Source organism: Heptranchias perlo, chromosome 39 (genome assembly GCF_035084215.1).
Source record: "Heptranchias perlo isolate sHepPer1 chromosome 39, sHepPer1.hap1, whole genome shotgun sequence".
In the NCBI taxonomy this organism is placed as follows: domain Eukaryota; kingdom Metazoa; phylum Chordata; class Chondrichthyes; order Hexanchiformes; family Hexanchidae; genus Heptranchias; species Heptranchias perlo.
Genome location: NC_090363.1, coordinates 11,646,551 through 11,659,586, shown reverse-complemented (window position 1 = coordinate 11,659,586; position 13,036 = coordinate 11,646,551). Strand labels below are relative to the sequence as shown.

The following is a 13,036-nucleotide window of genomic DNA, read 5'->3' as shown; positions in this document are numbered from 1 at the left end:
TACGGTGTTGACTCAGGTTGAGGTACAATTCATTGGCCAAGCGCCACATCAGTCTTTTTATCTACAAGTACAGAAAGTGATTGGCTACAGGTTTAGGGTTGTTAACTTTGGTTTGGTTGTATCCCTCGAGGTTTCATCACATGGCTTCTCGTCTCCAACCACCCCATTTTGTCAAACAGCCTTTTTTCCCCTCTCATCTTTTTTTTTTATTCGTTCATGGGATGTGTGCGTCGCTGGCGAGGCCGGCATTTATTGCCCGTCCCTAATTGCCCTTGAGAAGGTGGTGGTGAGCCGCCTTCTTGAACTGCTGCAGTCCGTGTGGTGAAGGTTCTCCCGCAGTGCTGTTAGGAAGGGAGTTCCAGGATTTTGACCCAGCGACAATGAAGGAACGGCGATATATTTCCAAGTCGGGATGGTGTGTGACTTGGAGGGGAACGTGCAGGTGGTGTTGTTCCCATGTGCCTGCTGCCCTTGTCCTTCTAGGTGGTAGAGGTCGCGGGTTTGGGAGGTGCTGTCAAAGAAGCCTTGGCGAGTTGCTGCAGTGCGTCCTGTGGATGGTACACACTGCAGCCACTGTGCACCGGTGGTGAAGGGAGTGAATGTTTAGGGTGGTGGATGGGGTGCCAATCAAGCGGGCTGCTTTGTCCTGGATGCTGTCGAGCTTCTTGAGTGTTGTTGGAGGCAAGTGGAGAGTATTCCATCACACTCCTGACTTGTGCCTTGTAGACGGTGGAAAGGCTTTGGGGAGTCAGGAGGTGAGACACTCGCCACAGAATACCCAGCCTCTGACCCGCTCTTGTAGCCACAGTATTTATATGGCTGGTCCAGTTAAGTTTCTGGTCAATGGTGACCCCCAGGATGTTGATGGTGGGGAATTCGGCGATGGTAATGCCGTTGAATGTCAAGGGGAGGTGGTTAGACTCTCTCTTGTTGGAGATGGTCATTGCCTGGCACTTGTCTGGTGCAAAATCTTGTTATAATTAATAAACAAGTGTTAAAATAATTATTTCTTTGAAAAAAGATTGCTTTTAACGACCCTGTCACTTTTCTCTCGGGTCTGCTCACTGTAGCCAGTGTGCAGGAGATTAATCATCAATTCCTGGAGCCTCCAGGGCAATCCGGGAGGGTTGGCAACCCCCTATACAGGTTACTTTAACCTGGAGGACAACACGTTTCTTCACCCATGTCCACTCTTTCTGGACGGGGTTACAAGGGAGGGAGGGACAGGGTCACAGCCGGCGCTTGGATGCTCATTCACCAACCGTAGACCTCCCCGAGGGACGTGGTCCCTTTAAGCAGCCCAGCCCCGGGGGGAGGGGGACGTGACGCCCTCTGCTCGTTTTCCATTGGTTAGTAGCGGTGTCAATCAAGCTCGGCGGCGGGAGTCCCGCCCCCTTTTCTTTTACCCATTCACCGACTGGCTCGCGAGGCCCGTTATCGGGAAGGGTGGGGGTGTCCATCGACGTCACCGGCTCGCCTTCGATTGGCTAAAATCGGTGTCAATCAGGAATCGGCGGGGAGTTGTTCCCGCCCCCTTTTCTTTTGCCCAATCACAGGCTAGCTGGCGGGGCCCGCTCTGTGATTGGTGTATTTATATGCGCGTATGTGGGGGGGGGGAGGGAGTAGAAATAAAGCGTGCCTAGCGACGGCCCGCCCCCACAAGACGTCATCGGTTCCACTGCGATCGGCTAATAGCGGTGACAATCGCCAGGCCTGCCCCCAAGACGTCATGAGCTGGACTACAATTGGCTAATAGCGGTGTCAATCGCCGGGCCCGCCCCCAAGACGTCATGGGCTGGAGTACAATTGGCTAATAACGGTGTCAATCGCCGAGCCCGCCCCCAAGACGTCCTGGGCTCGATTACGATTGGCTAAAAGCGGTGTCAATCGCCGATCCCGCCCCCTAGACGTCACGGGGTGGACTACGATTGGCTAACAGCGGTGTCAATCGCCGGTCCCGCCTCCCCCAAGACGTCACGGGCTCGATTACGATTGGCTAAAAGCGGTGTCAATCACCAAGCCCCTCCCCTTCTCTGGCCGGTGGCGATGGCCGCGTCCGTGAGCTGCTGCCGCCGGCTGAGCATCGGGGCCCAGGGCAAGGAGCTGCTGGCGGCCGTCGACAGCTTCTTGTTCGACTGCGACGGGGTGATGTGGGACGGGGCCCGGGCTATCGGAGGGGCCGCCGAGGTGGTGAGCGCCCTGAAGGCCCGGGGCAAGCGCGTCTACTTTGTCAGCAACAACTGCACCCGGTCCCGGGAGATGTACCTGCGCAAGTTCGAGGCCCTGGGCTTCCAGGTGCAGCGGGACGAGGTCTTCGGCACCGCCCACTGCTGCGCCCTGTACCTGCGGGACACGGCCGGGCTGCGGGGCAAGGTCTACGTCTTGGGCAGCGAGGGCCTGTGCAGCGAGCTGAGGTCGGCCGGCATCAGCGTGCTGGGCGGGGTGCGGGAGGAGGACGAGGGCCTGGCCGTGTCCGAGTGCGTCCTGGACTCGGAGGTCCGGGCCGTGCTGGTCGGGTACGACGAGAACTTCAGCTTCGTCAGGCTGGCGAAGGCCTGCGGTTACCTGAAGAACCCCGACTGCCTCTTCCTGGCCACCGACCCCGACCCCTGGCACCCCCTGACAGGAGGCACGGTCGTCCCAGGTGAGGAGCCGGTCGGTCAGCGTCGGGGGTGGTGGGGGGGGGGGCTCAGCACCCCCCCCCCCCAGGGGTAGGGTCAGTGTTGGGGTCCCTTGTGGTTTATATTAATGATTTGGACTTGAACGTCAGAGGGGGGCACGATTGGCAAATTTGCAGACGCCACAAAAATTGGCCGCGCGGTTGGTGGCGGAGAGGCTCGCCGTAGACCCCGTGGGTTGGCGGAGAAGCGGCAAACGGAGTTCGACCCCGGAGAAGCGCGAGGCGACGCGCGCAGTGGAAGGGAATACGCGCTAGACGGGAACGTGTTGAGAGGGGGTCGAGGGAGCGCGGGGTCCCTGAAGGCGGCGTGCGGAACGCTCTCCGACCACCTCGAATGGCGCGAGGGGGGGCCGGACGGCACCTTCTCCGGCCGCTCGCCCGTGCTCCTGCCCGTGACTGCCAGAAGCGAGTACGGCGGGCGAACCGTTGCACTGCACGTCTGCAAGCATGTTGGCCGTGTGGGTGACGGGGAAGAGGATAGCTGTGGACTCCGAGAGAACGTCAATGGGCTGGCGGAGCGGGCGGCAAAGTGGCAAATGGAGTTCAACCCGGAGAAGTGCGAGGTGGTGCACTCGGGGAGGGCGAACAGTAATAGGGAGTACGCAGTAAACGGGGATATTTTGAGAGGGGTAGAGGAAGTGAGAGACCTTGGAGTGCATGTGCACAGGTCCCTGAAGTTGGCAGTACAGGTAGATAAGGTTGTGAAGAAGGCATACGGAATGCTCTCCGTTATTAGCCGAGGTATAGAATACAAAAGCAGGGATGTAATGACGGAACTGTATAAAACGCTGGTAAGGCCACAGCTGGAGTATTGTGCGCAGTTCTGGTCACCACATTACAGGAAGGACGTAATTGCTCGAGAGAGAGAGAGAGAGAGAGAGAGAGTGTGTGTGGAGAAGATTTACAAGAATGTTGCCAGGGCTTGAAGATTGCAGCTATGAGGAGAGATTGGATAGGCTGGGGTTGTTTTCCTTGGAGCAGAGGAGGCTGAGGGGAGACTTGATTGAGGTGTACAAAATTATGAGGGGCCCTGATAGAGTAGACAGGAAGTACCTGTTCCCTCTAGCGGAGAGTTCAAGAACTAGAGGACATAGATTTAAGCTGATTGGCGGAAGGATTAGAGGGGACATGAGGGAAAAACTTTTTTACCCAGAGGGTGGTGGGTGTATGGAATTCTCTGCCCGAATTGGTGGTAGAGGCAGGGACCCTCGACTCTCTTTAAAAAGTACCTGGACCTGCACCTAAAGTGCTGTAAGCTGCAGGGCTACGGACCTGGTGCTGGAAGGTGGGATTAGAATGGGCACCTGGTTGTTCTTTGGGCCGGCGCGGACACAATGGGCCGAACGGCCCCCTTCTGAGCTGTATCTTTTCTGTGGTTCGATGGATGCAAGTGGCGGGTCTTGCAAGGATCACAGCAATTTACGGCACAGAAGGAGACCATTTGGCTCATCGCGTTGGGGCAATGTCCCAGTTTCAAGCCTGGAATCAGTTAGACAGAATGGTCGTCCTGTGTGTGTGTGTGTGATGTTACACATGCTTTTGAGGAGATTGCTACAGTGACTCAGTGGGCAGCACTCTTCCCCTCCGAGTCAGAAGGTCGTGGGTTCAAGTCCCCACTCCAGAGACTTGAGCACAAAAAAGGCTGACACTTCAGTCCAGTAATGAGGGAGTGCTGCACTGTCAGAGGTGCCCGTCTTTCGGATGAGACATTAAACCGAGGTCTGCCTTCTCGGGTGGATGTAAAAGATTCCATGGCAATATTTCGAAGAGGAGCAAGGGGAGTTCGTCCCGTTGTCCTGGCCAATATCTATCCCTCAGCCAACATCACTAAAACAGGCTATTTGTCTCATTGCTGTTTGTGGGAGCTTGCTGTGTGCAAATTGGCTGCCACGTTTCCTACGTTATAATAGTGACCACACTTCAGAAGTTCTTCATTGGGGATGTAAAGTGCTTTGGGACATCCTGAGGTCATGAAAAGCGCTTTCTTATTTGTAAGTCTTGTGACAAGTCCCGTGCAGACCCCAGTAGTATGTTTACAGTCCATGGAAAGGATGGTCACTGCTCTTGTCTCCAGCAGTTACTGAACGCTTAATGATCCCTCTCTCCCACCGCATAAAATCTGGTGTCAACTGTGCTCCCACCTCAGCTTTAATTAACACTCTAATCCTTCTACCAATTACTTTAAATCTATGCCCCCTGGTTATTGACCCTTCTGCTAAGGGAAATGGGTCCTTCCTATCCACTCTTTTTAGGCCCCTCATCACTTTTTCACCTCAATCAAATCACCCCTCAGCCTCCTCTGTTCCAAGGAAAACAACCCCAGCCTATCCAATCTTCCCTCATAACTAAAATTCTTCAGTCCTGGCAATATCCTCGTAAATCTCCTCTGTATCCTCTCTAGTGCAATTACATCCTTCCTGTAATGTGGTGACCAGAACTGTACGCAGTACTCAAGCTGTGGCCTAACCAGAGTTTTATACAGTTCTAGCATAACCTCCCTGCTCTTATATTCTATGCCTTGGCTAATAAAGGAAAGCATTCCATATGCCTTCTTTAACCACCTTATCTACCTGTCCTGCTACCTTCAGGGACCTGTGGACATGCACTCCACCATCCCTCTGTTCCTCTACACCTCTCGTATCTTAACCTGTGTGTTGTGGGGTAAGCCACCTCTAACACTGTTTGTTTCTGTGTGTAAACCCTCCTGATAGGTTTGAAGCCACTGAACCCCAGCACTGAGGAAGGGGAGCACTTTACGAGTAGGATCACCTGCACTGCCAGACCAGGTATGACCCTATAAAGGGGCTAATCAGTGATTCGGGCCATCCGGGAACACTCCCTAAAACCACACTCCGGCCCGTGCCCAGGGCTCGTAGTGCAGCCCAGGCAGGACTTGTTCGCCTTTCCAGACCAGGTAAAGCCCCCTGAAAAGGCAACATCCTAAAGTGATGCAGCTTGTTATGATCTGGAGTGAGCTGCCTGAAAGGACGGTGGAAACAGATTCAATAGTAACTTTCATAAGGAGAATCGGATGAATACTTGAAAAGGAAAAATTTGCAGGGCTGCGGGGAAAGAGCAGGGTGGGGGGAGTGGGACTAATTGGATAGCTCTTTCGAAGAGCCGGCACAGGCATGATGGGCCGAATGGCCTCCTGTGCTGTAAGAAGCTGATTCTAAGGCCCATGGTGTGCCAGGATTTTGTTTTACTTGGTGAATTATCTGTCCCTCGGGGTGTTTGTGCTGGGAATTGCTTTTTCAATTCAAGCGCCCAGTGTCCGCATCAGATATTCCCAGGTGAGGTATCGCATGGTTATATGTGGAATAAAGCTCTCCGTTCTTCCTCAGTGAAGTTCCCAATCTCAGAAGAGTGTTCTGCACTTAATCAGGGGAGCTTTTTTCTCGACGCTCCCATCAGCTCGCCTCTGAGATTGCCAATTTGGACGTACCAAATCCCGAATTTAAGAGTAGGATTCCGATTTCTCCGAACTCGTTTTATGTGTTTACTCAGAAAATCGGGGCTGAAGTGTCAAAGTTTGTGATGCTATAAATTGGCCTCCGCAACTCTTCTCCCGAGTAAATAGCACCAACAAACAGAATCATTACAGAGATCACCGTGCTAAGCTTACGAAAGAGCATCGGGAAAAAATTGGGGAGAGTGGAGAGGCAGGTGGTCATCTCCGAACCAGACACCAGGGTACCGATTAGTTAGTAATCGCGGAAAGGAGTTTGAACTGGAGATGAAGCCAGGTCCCAAAAGGAAAAGAAATAGAAAGACTTGCATTTATATAGCGCCTTTCACTACATCCCAAAGTGCTTTACTAGTACAGCGAAGTACTTTTTGAAGTGTAGTCATTGTTGTACTGTAGGAAATGCGAATTTGTGCACAGCAAGCTCCCGCAAACAGCAGTGTGATAATGACCAGATAATCTGTTTGTGATATTAGTTGAGGGATAAATATTGGCCCAGGACACCAGGGAGAACTCCCCTGCTCTCCTGGGATCTTTTACATCCACCTGAGAGGGCAGACGGGGCCTCGGTTTAATGTCTCATCCGAAAGACCGTGCAGCACTCCCTTAGTACTGTACTGGGAGTGTCAGCCTGGATTATGTGCTCGAGTGTCTGGAGTGGGACTTGAACCCATAACCTTCTGACTCAGAGGCGAGAGTGCTACCCACTGAGCCACGGCTGAGAAGGGGGCGATGAGAATCTCTGCTGCCTTAGGGATACAGTGTTAGTGGGGGGAGTGTGATTGTCCAGATAGCTTTTGGGAAAGTGGTTTAGGTCGGTTTTTTGAATACAGATAAATACTTTATTATTTTTACATTAAACCTATCAAGTAAAAAGTGTTTTTGAATTAAGCAGAATGCACCGATGTTAATATAAAAATTCAACATTTTTGAGGGATGTGTGTATCCAAACCCCTCAAAATTTGTGTGGGCCAGCATTTGCATAGAATGTACAGCAGAGAAACAGGCCATTCGCCCCAACAGGTCTGTGCTGGTGTTTATGCTCCACGTGAGCCTCCTCCCTCCTTACATCATCTAACCCTATCAACATATCCTCCTGTTCCTATCTCGCTTCCCATTAAAGGCATCTGTGCTATTCTCCTCACCTACTCCGTGTGGTACCACCTTCCACATTCTAACCACGCTGCAGGTAAAGCTGATTAAAGAACCCCAGCCCGTTCAGTCTTTCCTGATAGTTGTACCCTCTCAATTCTGGTATCGTCCTTGTGAATCATCTTTGCACCTTCTCCAGTTCCTCTGTATCCATTTTGTAACATGGAGACCAGAACTGTGCAAGTGTGGTCTAACCAAGGTGCGATATAAGTTCAACGTAACTTCTCTGCTTTTCAATTCTATTTCTCTAGAAATGAGCCCTAGTGCTTTGTTTACATCTTTTTTTAAATGGCGTTGTTAACTTGCGTCGCTACTTTTAATGATTTGTGTATCTGCACCTCCGGATCCGTCTGCTCCTCTACCTCATTTCCAAACAGTATGTGGCCTCCGCAGTCGTCTTCCCAAAATGTACCACCTCACATTTATCTATATTGAAATTAATTACACGCCCATTCTGCAAATTTATTACCGTCCTCTTGTATTTTGTCGCAGTTCTTCCTCTATATTAACTATACTCCGCCTCCCCCCCCCACAATTGTTTTTAGATTAAACCTATTAATCATGAAGTTAAAAAAAAAGTGCATTGAATTAAGCAGAACGCGTGACATAAAGGAGGGGGAAGGAGAACGCCAACACCAACGGCAGGATTGGAATCAAAATCAAAATGCACCCATCCCACTCCACCCTTTTTTTTTGTTTCCTCTTAGGCACCGGAAGTTTGACAGCGGCGGTGGAAGTGGCGTCGAACCGCAAGGCCGAGGTGATCGGAAAGCCCAGCAGGTTCATGTTCGACTGCATCGCCTGCAACAGCGGAGGCCTGGATCCCGCCCGTGCGCTGATGGTGGGCGACCGCCTGGAGACAGACATCCTCTTCGGCGTCAACTGCGGGATGCAGACGGTGCTGACCCTGACCGGGGTTTCCAGCCTGCGGGAGGCCCAGGCCAACATGGCCAGCGACCGTCCCAGCCAGAGGAAGATGGTGCCCAACTTCTACGTGGACAGTGTGGCCGACTTCCTTCCCCTGCTGAAGGACTGACCGCGGGGGGGGGGGGGAGGAGAGGCTCTCTTCCCGACTCTTCAATCAGGACTCGAGTGGTACTGGAGCGCCTGACGGGACGGCATCTCTCGCAGCTGTCCTCGGTGATCGAACGGAACCGTGAGGGTGGCCTTTTGGGTTGATTGCTGGTTGACTTGTTGACCTGCCGCTCTGCTTTAGAGAGGAACCAGGATTGGGCCAAAAGTAATTGATTCTTTCCTCTTTTTGCTGCTATTTACTAAACGATGACGGATTTAATAAAAGTGCGAAATATCGCCGAGATGACAAGTTACGAGCCCGTCTTCACGCCTTTATTAAAATAAGACGCAAGGAGGGGAGCGGTGTCCAGCGCTCCGCCAATTCTTGCGCATCGCCCGATTTTAATCGCTCCACCGTTGGCGGCCGTGCCTTCAGCTGCCTCGGCCCTAAGCTCTGGAATTCCCTCCCTAAACCTCTCCGCCTCTCTCTCCTCCTTTTAAGACGCTCCTTAAAACCCACCTCTTCGACCAAGCTTTTGGTCACCTGTCCTAATATCTCCATCTTTGGCTCCGAGTCAATATTTTGGGCTGATCATTGCTCCTGCGAAGCGCCTTGGGGCGTTTTACGTTAAAGGCGCTACGTAAATGCACTTGGTGTTGTCCATTCGAACAATGATTGACAGGAAACGACCCACCCGGTCCATCCAGCCTGTTCCCCACAACTGCAGTGCATCACTATATACGCTCTCCACCCGCCTGAAAGCCAAGTGATCTCCTTGACACCCCCAGTGCGGTGCTGTGGGAGCCCTGCGCTGTTGGAAATGCCGTCTTTCCGATGAGACGTTAAACTGAAGGATGTGTGCGCTTGTCCAGGTTAACGTTTAAGAAGAAAAGCAATGACACTGTTCAAAGAAGAGCAGGGAGATAGATTTCCCCATGTCTGAACCATCATTCCTCCTTTAAGCAAAAACAATCAGAAATAATTAAACTAGTTATTCATTTAATTTGCTATTTGTGGAACTTCGGGATGTGAAAATTGGCTGCCATATTTGCTGACGTAACAACAGCACCTACACTTTGTCAAAGAAACAAAAGTAATTTGTTGTCTGAAGTGCCTTGGGATGTCCTTGGATTTGCATACAAGTTTGTTCGTTCTTGTCCTCGTGAGTTCATCTGCCCCTCCCTCTCTCACTGTCCAGTGCACCAAACACTTAGATCAGGGTTTTCCGCTCTGGCATACATTAGGAGCACAGGTCAGGTCGTTCTGCAACCCCCTCGCCCCCCCGGCCCATGAATTCGCTTCCGTTAGTTTCGGTAGTCGGAGAATCACGGGCTGTGGGTGCGAAACTTGCCGATTTATGCCAGAGGCGACACGAGGAAACGTTTTTTTTTTAACGCAGCAAGTTGTAACGATCTGGAACGCACTGCCCGCAGGTCAACCGTCCTCCCGCTCAGACACAATCCCGAGAGTGAGTTGAAACCCTCGTCCGTGCCTCCGTCACCATCCTCCATAAACTCCAGCTGATCCAAAACTAGGCTGCTTGTATCCTACCCCTGCACCAAGTCCCGCTCGCCAGTCACCCCTGTCCTCGCTGACCTTGCGTTGCCTTCTATCCACCAATGCCCCAGAATTAAAATTCTTGTCCTCTTTAAACGTCTTTATGGCCTCGCTCCTCCCTGTCTCTATAACTCCCTACAACCCCCTCCATCCTCCTGAACTATTCTCCCTTTGAACCTAGCAACTAACTCATCCCCCTCCCTCCCAGCCACCGTTGGCGGCCGAGCCTTCAGCCACCTGGGTCGCGCTCTCTGGAATTCCCAGAAGTCGCTTCGCCCCTTCGCCCCTCCCCTTCTCTTTTAAGACCCTCCTTAAAACGCAGCCTCTTCAGCCGAGCTTTTCCTCACCCCTCCTTCTTTGGCTCTGCATCACTTTCCTCACACTTCTGTAAAGCTCCTTGGGACCTTTTCCTACATTTAAAAAGGGTGCGACATAAATGCAAATTGTTGTGGTTTCCTCCTCTTTCGACAATCAGTGACTGTCTCCGCCAGGTCTTCCAGTGTAACGTGTAGGATCAATTGGATCTCCAAATGGTGATCACCCATTCTCTACCTGATCTCCAATCTGGGCAGGGAGGCCTCCAGACACATGGCATGCGCCGCTATTGGTGACCGGTAACCGGCATCCTGCTATGCAACAAAAGGTCAGGGTTCAGGTCGACCCTCCCTTGATTTTCATTGGTCCCCTTACCGTCTCTTAAGTGGCCCCATCGCCCCTTGTGTTGTGCCTCCTGCTCTTAGGATTTCCAACTTGCTGCATAAACTCCTGCACTTCCCCAATGTGCCAGGCTGACGTTTCTGTTGCCCCAGAGTTAAGGCCTGGTATCCTGTTTTTTTTTATATATTTGTTCATGGGATCTGGGCGTCGCTGGCAAGGCCAGCATTTATTACCTTGCCCTCGAGAAGGTGGTGGTGAGCCGCCTTCTTGAACCGCTGCAGTCCGTGTGGTGAAGGTTCTCCCACAGTGCTGTTAGGTAGGGAGTTCCAGGATTTTGACCCAGTGATGATGAAGGAACGGCGATATATTTCCAAGTCGGGATGGTGTGTGACTTGGAGGGGAACGTGCAGGTGGTGTTGTTCCCATGTGCCTGTTTACAATGCCAGAAACAGTGTTAAGGGTTAATTCCTGCTACTTGGCAACCTCTTCCTCAGCCACTGTGCACAGGACATGTCTTAAGTTATAAAATATGTTACAAAAGTTATTATGATGTGGATCTCTTGAATATTAGGTGTCAGCCAGGGCTCAGTGGGTAGCACTCTCACCTCTGAGTCAGTAGGTTGTGGGTTTAAGCCCCACTCCAGAGACTTGAGCCCAATAATATGATCTGGCACTCCAGTTCACAGTAATGAGAGAGTGCTACACCGTCAGAAGAGACGTTAAACTGCGGCCCCATCTGCCCTCTCAGATGGACGTAAAATATCCCATAGCACTTTTCGAAGAAGAGCAGGGGAGTTCTCCCTGGTGTCCTGGGCAAATATTTATCCCTCAAACATCACTAAACTGGATTATCTGGTCATTATCACACTACTATTTGTGGGATCTTGCTGTGCACAAATTGGCTGCTGCGTTTCCTACATTACAACAGTGACTTCACTTCAAAAGTACTTAGTTGGCTGTAAAGTGCTTTGGGATGTCCTGAGGTCGTAAAAGGTGCTATATAAATGCGAGTCCATAAGAACATAAGAAATAGGAGCAGGAGTAGGCCAATCGGCCCCTCGAGCCTGCTCCGCCATTCAATAAGATCATGGCTGATCTGATCCTAACCTCAAATCTAAATTCATGTCCAATTTCCTGCCCGCTCCCCGTAACCCCTAATTCCCTTTACTTCTAGGAAACTGTCTATTTCTGCTTTAAATTTATTTAATGATGTAGCTTTATTGTAACCTACGCTGCTCACTTTTCCCTTGTCTGGCCACAGCTTAAAATCCAATTGCCCTGGTGACAATACCTGTCCTGCTTCATTCGTCAACTAAAGTGTCTGCTGATACTGTAACGGTCTTAAGAGTCCCAGCCACAATTTTTATCCTATTCGCTGCTGGTTGGCTGAGTTTTTTGATTGGCATCTATGACCGCCTCACTGTTTAGTACTACATCAAAGTAAATCTCTTGTTTTCATATCTATGCAAAGTAAGAAATACAGTTTTCCATCCCAAGTGCTGTTTCGAGAGCAAAGTGGTCTCTCATTGGTCTCCCACCAAAAATCATATATTTTGGACAGTTTCCTCAGTTCTGCCATGAACTCAGAAACATTTTCATCACCCCCTTTGCTTCCTCTGGTTAAACAAGTTGCATCGGGCTCGCATGTTCTTTGACCACTTGGACTAACTCCTCATACTTTTTGTCTTTAGGCTGGGCTGGAGCGGTCAGATTCTTAATCAATGTATGTGTTGCAGGTAGCAGGCAAAACTTCTCTCTTTTTGGCATCATTTGGTAAGTTCATTTGCCTCAAAATAAAAATTAAGCTTTTCTACATGCTCACTCCAACTAAACCCCGTTCGGTACTCTTAGATTTTGCAGTGACAAGGTTGACCAGCACTTAAGCAACAAAGATGTCCAATATTCGATCTTTGTCACAATACGCTGTCCATTATCCTTGTTGCTACCTGTTGTGTTTGATAAACACTCAAGTTGGTGGAGTAATGCAATGGCTGCTTTTATTTCAGACTCTAGATGTAACGAACACTCTTGCGCATCCCCGATTTTCATCGCTCCACCATTGGCAGCCGTGCCTTCAGCTGCCTGGACCCTAAACTCTGGAATCCCCTCCCTAAACCTCTCCACCTCTCCGCCTCTCTCTTCTCCTTTAAGATGCCCCTTAAAACCCACCTCTTTGACCAAACTTTTGGTCACCTGCCCTAATATCTCCTTACGGGGCTCGGTGTCAAATCTTGTTTGATAATCACTCCTGCGAAGCGCCTTGGGACGTTTTACTATGTTAAAAGCGCCATATAAATTCAAGTTGTTGTTTATTTCAGAATCTGCAATTTTCCCTTTATATAACACACAGTATAAATGGAAAACCCTGGAGAGTCATTGCTACAGCAAACTTGGTCCCATCAGGGGGCCCTCTAATGTTCAGCTAACAACGTGTAAGTAGCAATTGCAATATTGAGGGCACTCCATTAGCTGTGAAACGCTTTGGGTCGATTATGGTGCTGTTTTGATG

The 13,036-nt window shown here is 50.7% G+C and overlaps 1 protein-coding gene across 3 annotated transcripts; it reads left to right on the top strand.

Annotated features, from left to right (window-relative positions):
* The first annotated feature begins 2,007 nt into the window (after positions 1-2,007).
* On the top strand, positions 2,008-12,300 carry pdxp (pyridoxal (pyridoxine, vitamin B6) phosphatase). 3 transcript variants are annotated; one of them, XR_010958688.1, is made up of 4 exons: positions 2,008-2,644; positions 5,392-5,466; positions 8,006-8,538; positions 12,219-12,300. XR_010958688.1 is itself a non-coding variant. In XM_067974088.1 (3 exons), exons 1-3 carry the CDS (start codon positions 2,047-2,049, stop codon positions 8,332-8,334), a joined length of 1,002 nt encoding a protein of 333 aa, XP_067830189.1. In that variant the 5' UTR covers positions 2,008-2,046; the 3' UTR covers positions 8,335-8,626. The 3 variants fall into 3 exon arrangements, 2 of the variants coding, with proteins under 2 accessions (XP_067830189.1, XP_067830190.1); XM_067974088.1 differs by lacking the exon at positions 12,219-12,300 and having other exon boundaries at positions 8,006-8,626; XM_067974089.1 differs by lacking the exons at positions 5,392-5,466; positions 12,219-12,300 and having other exon boundaries at positions 8,006-8,626.
* Positions 12,301-13,036: the final 736 nt, after the last annotated feature.

Excerpts from the sequence above, each read along its gene's own strand:
- pdxp (XM_067974088.1), top strand. The coding sequence starts at position 2,047 with ATGGCCGCGTCCGTGAGCTGCTGCCGCCGGCTGAGCATCGGGGCCCAG. Across the intron at positions 2,645-5,391 it reads AGGAGGCACGGTCGTCCCAG|GTTTGAAGCCACTGAACCCC; the intron begins GTGAGGAGCCGG and ends CCCTCCTGATAG. Across the intron at positions 5,467-8,005 it reads CACCTGCACTGCCAGACCAG|GCACCGGAAGTTTGACAGCG; the intron begins GTATGACCCTAT and ends GTTTCCTCTTAG.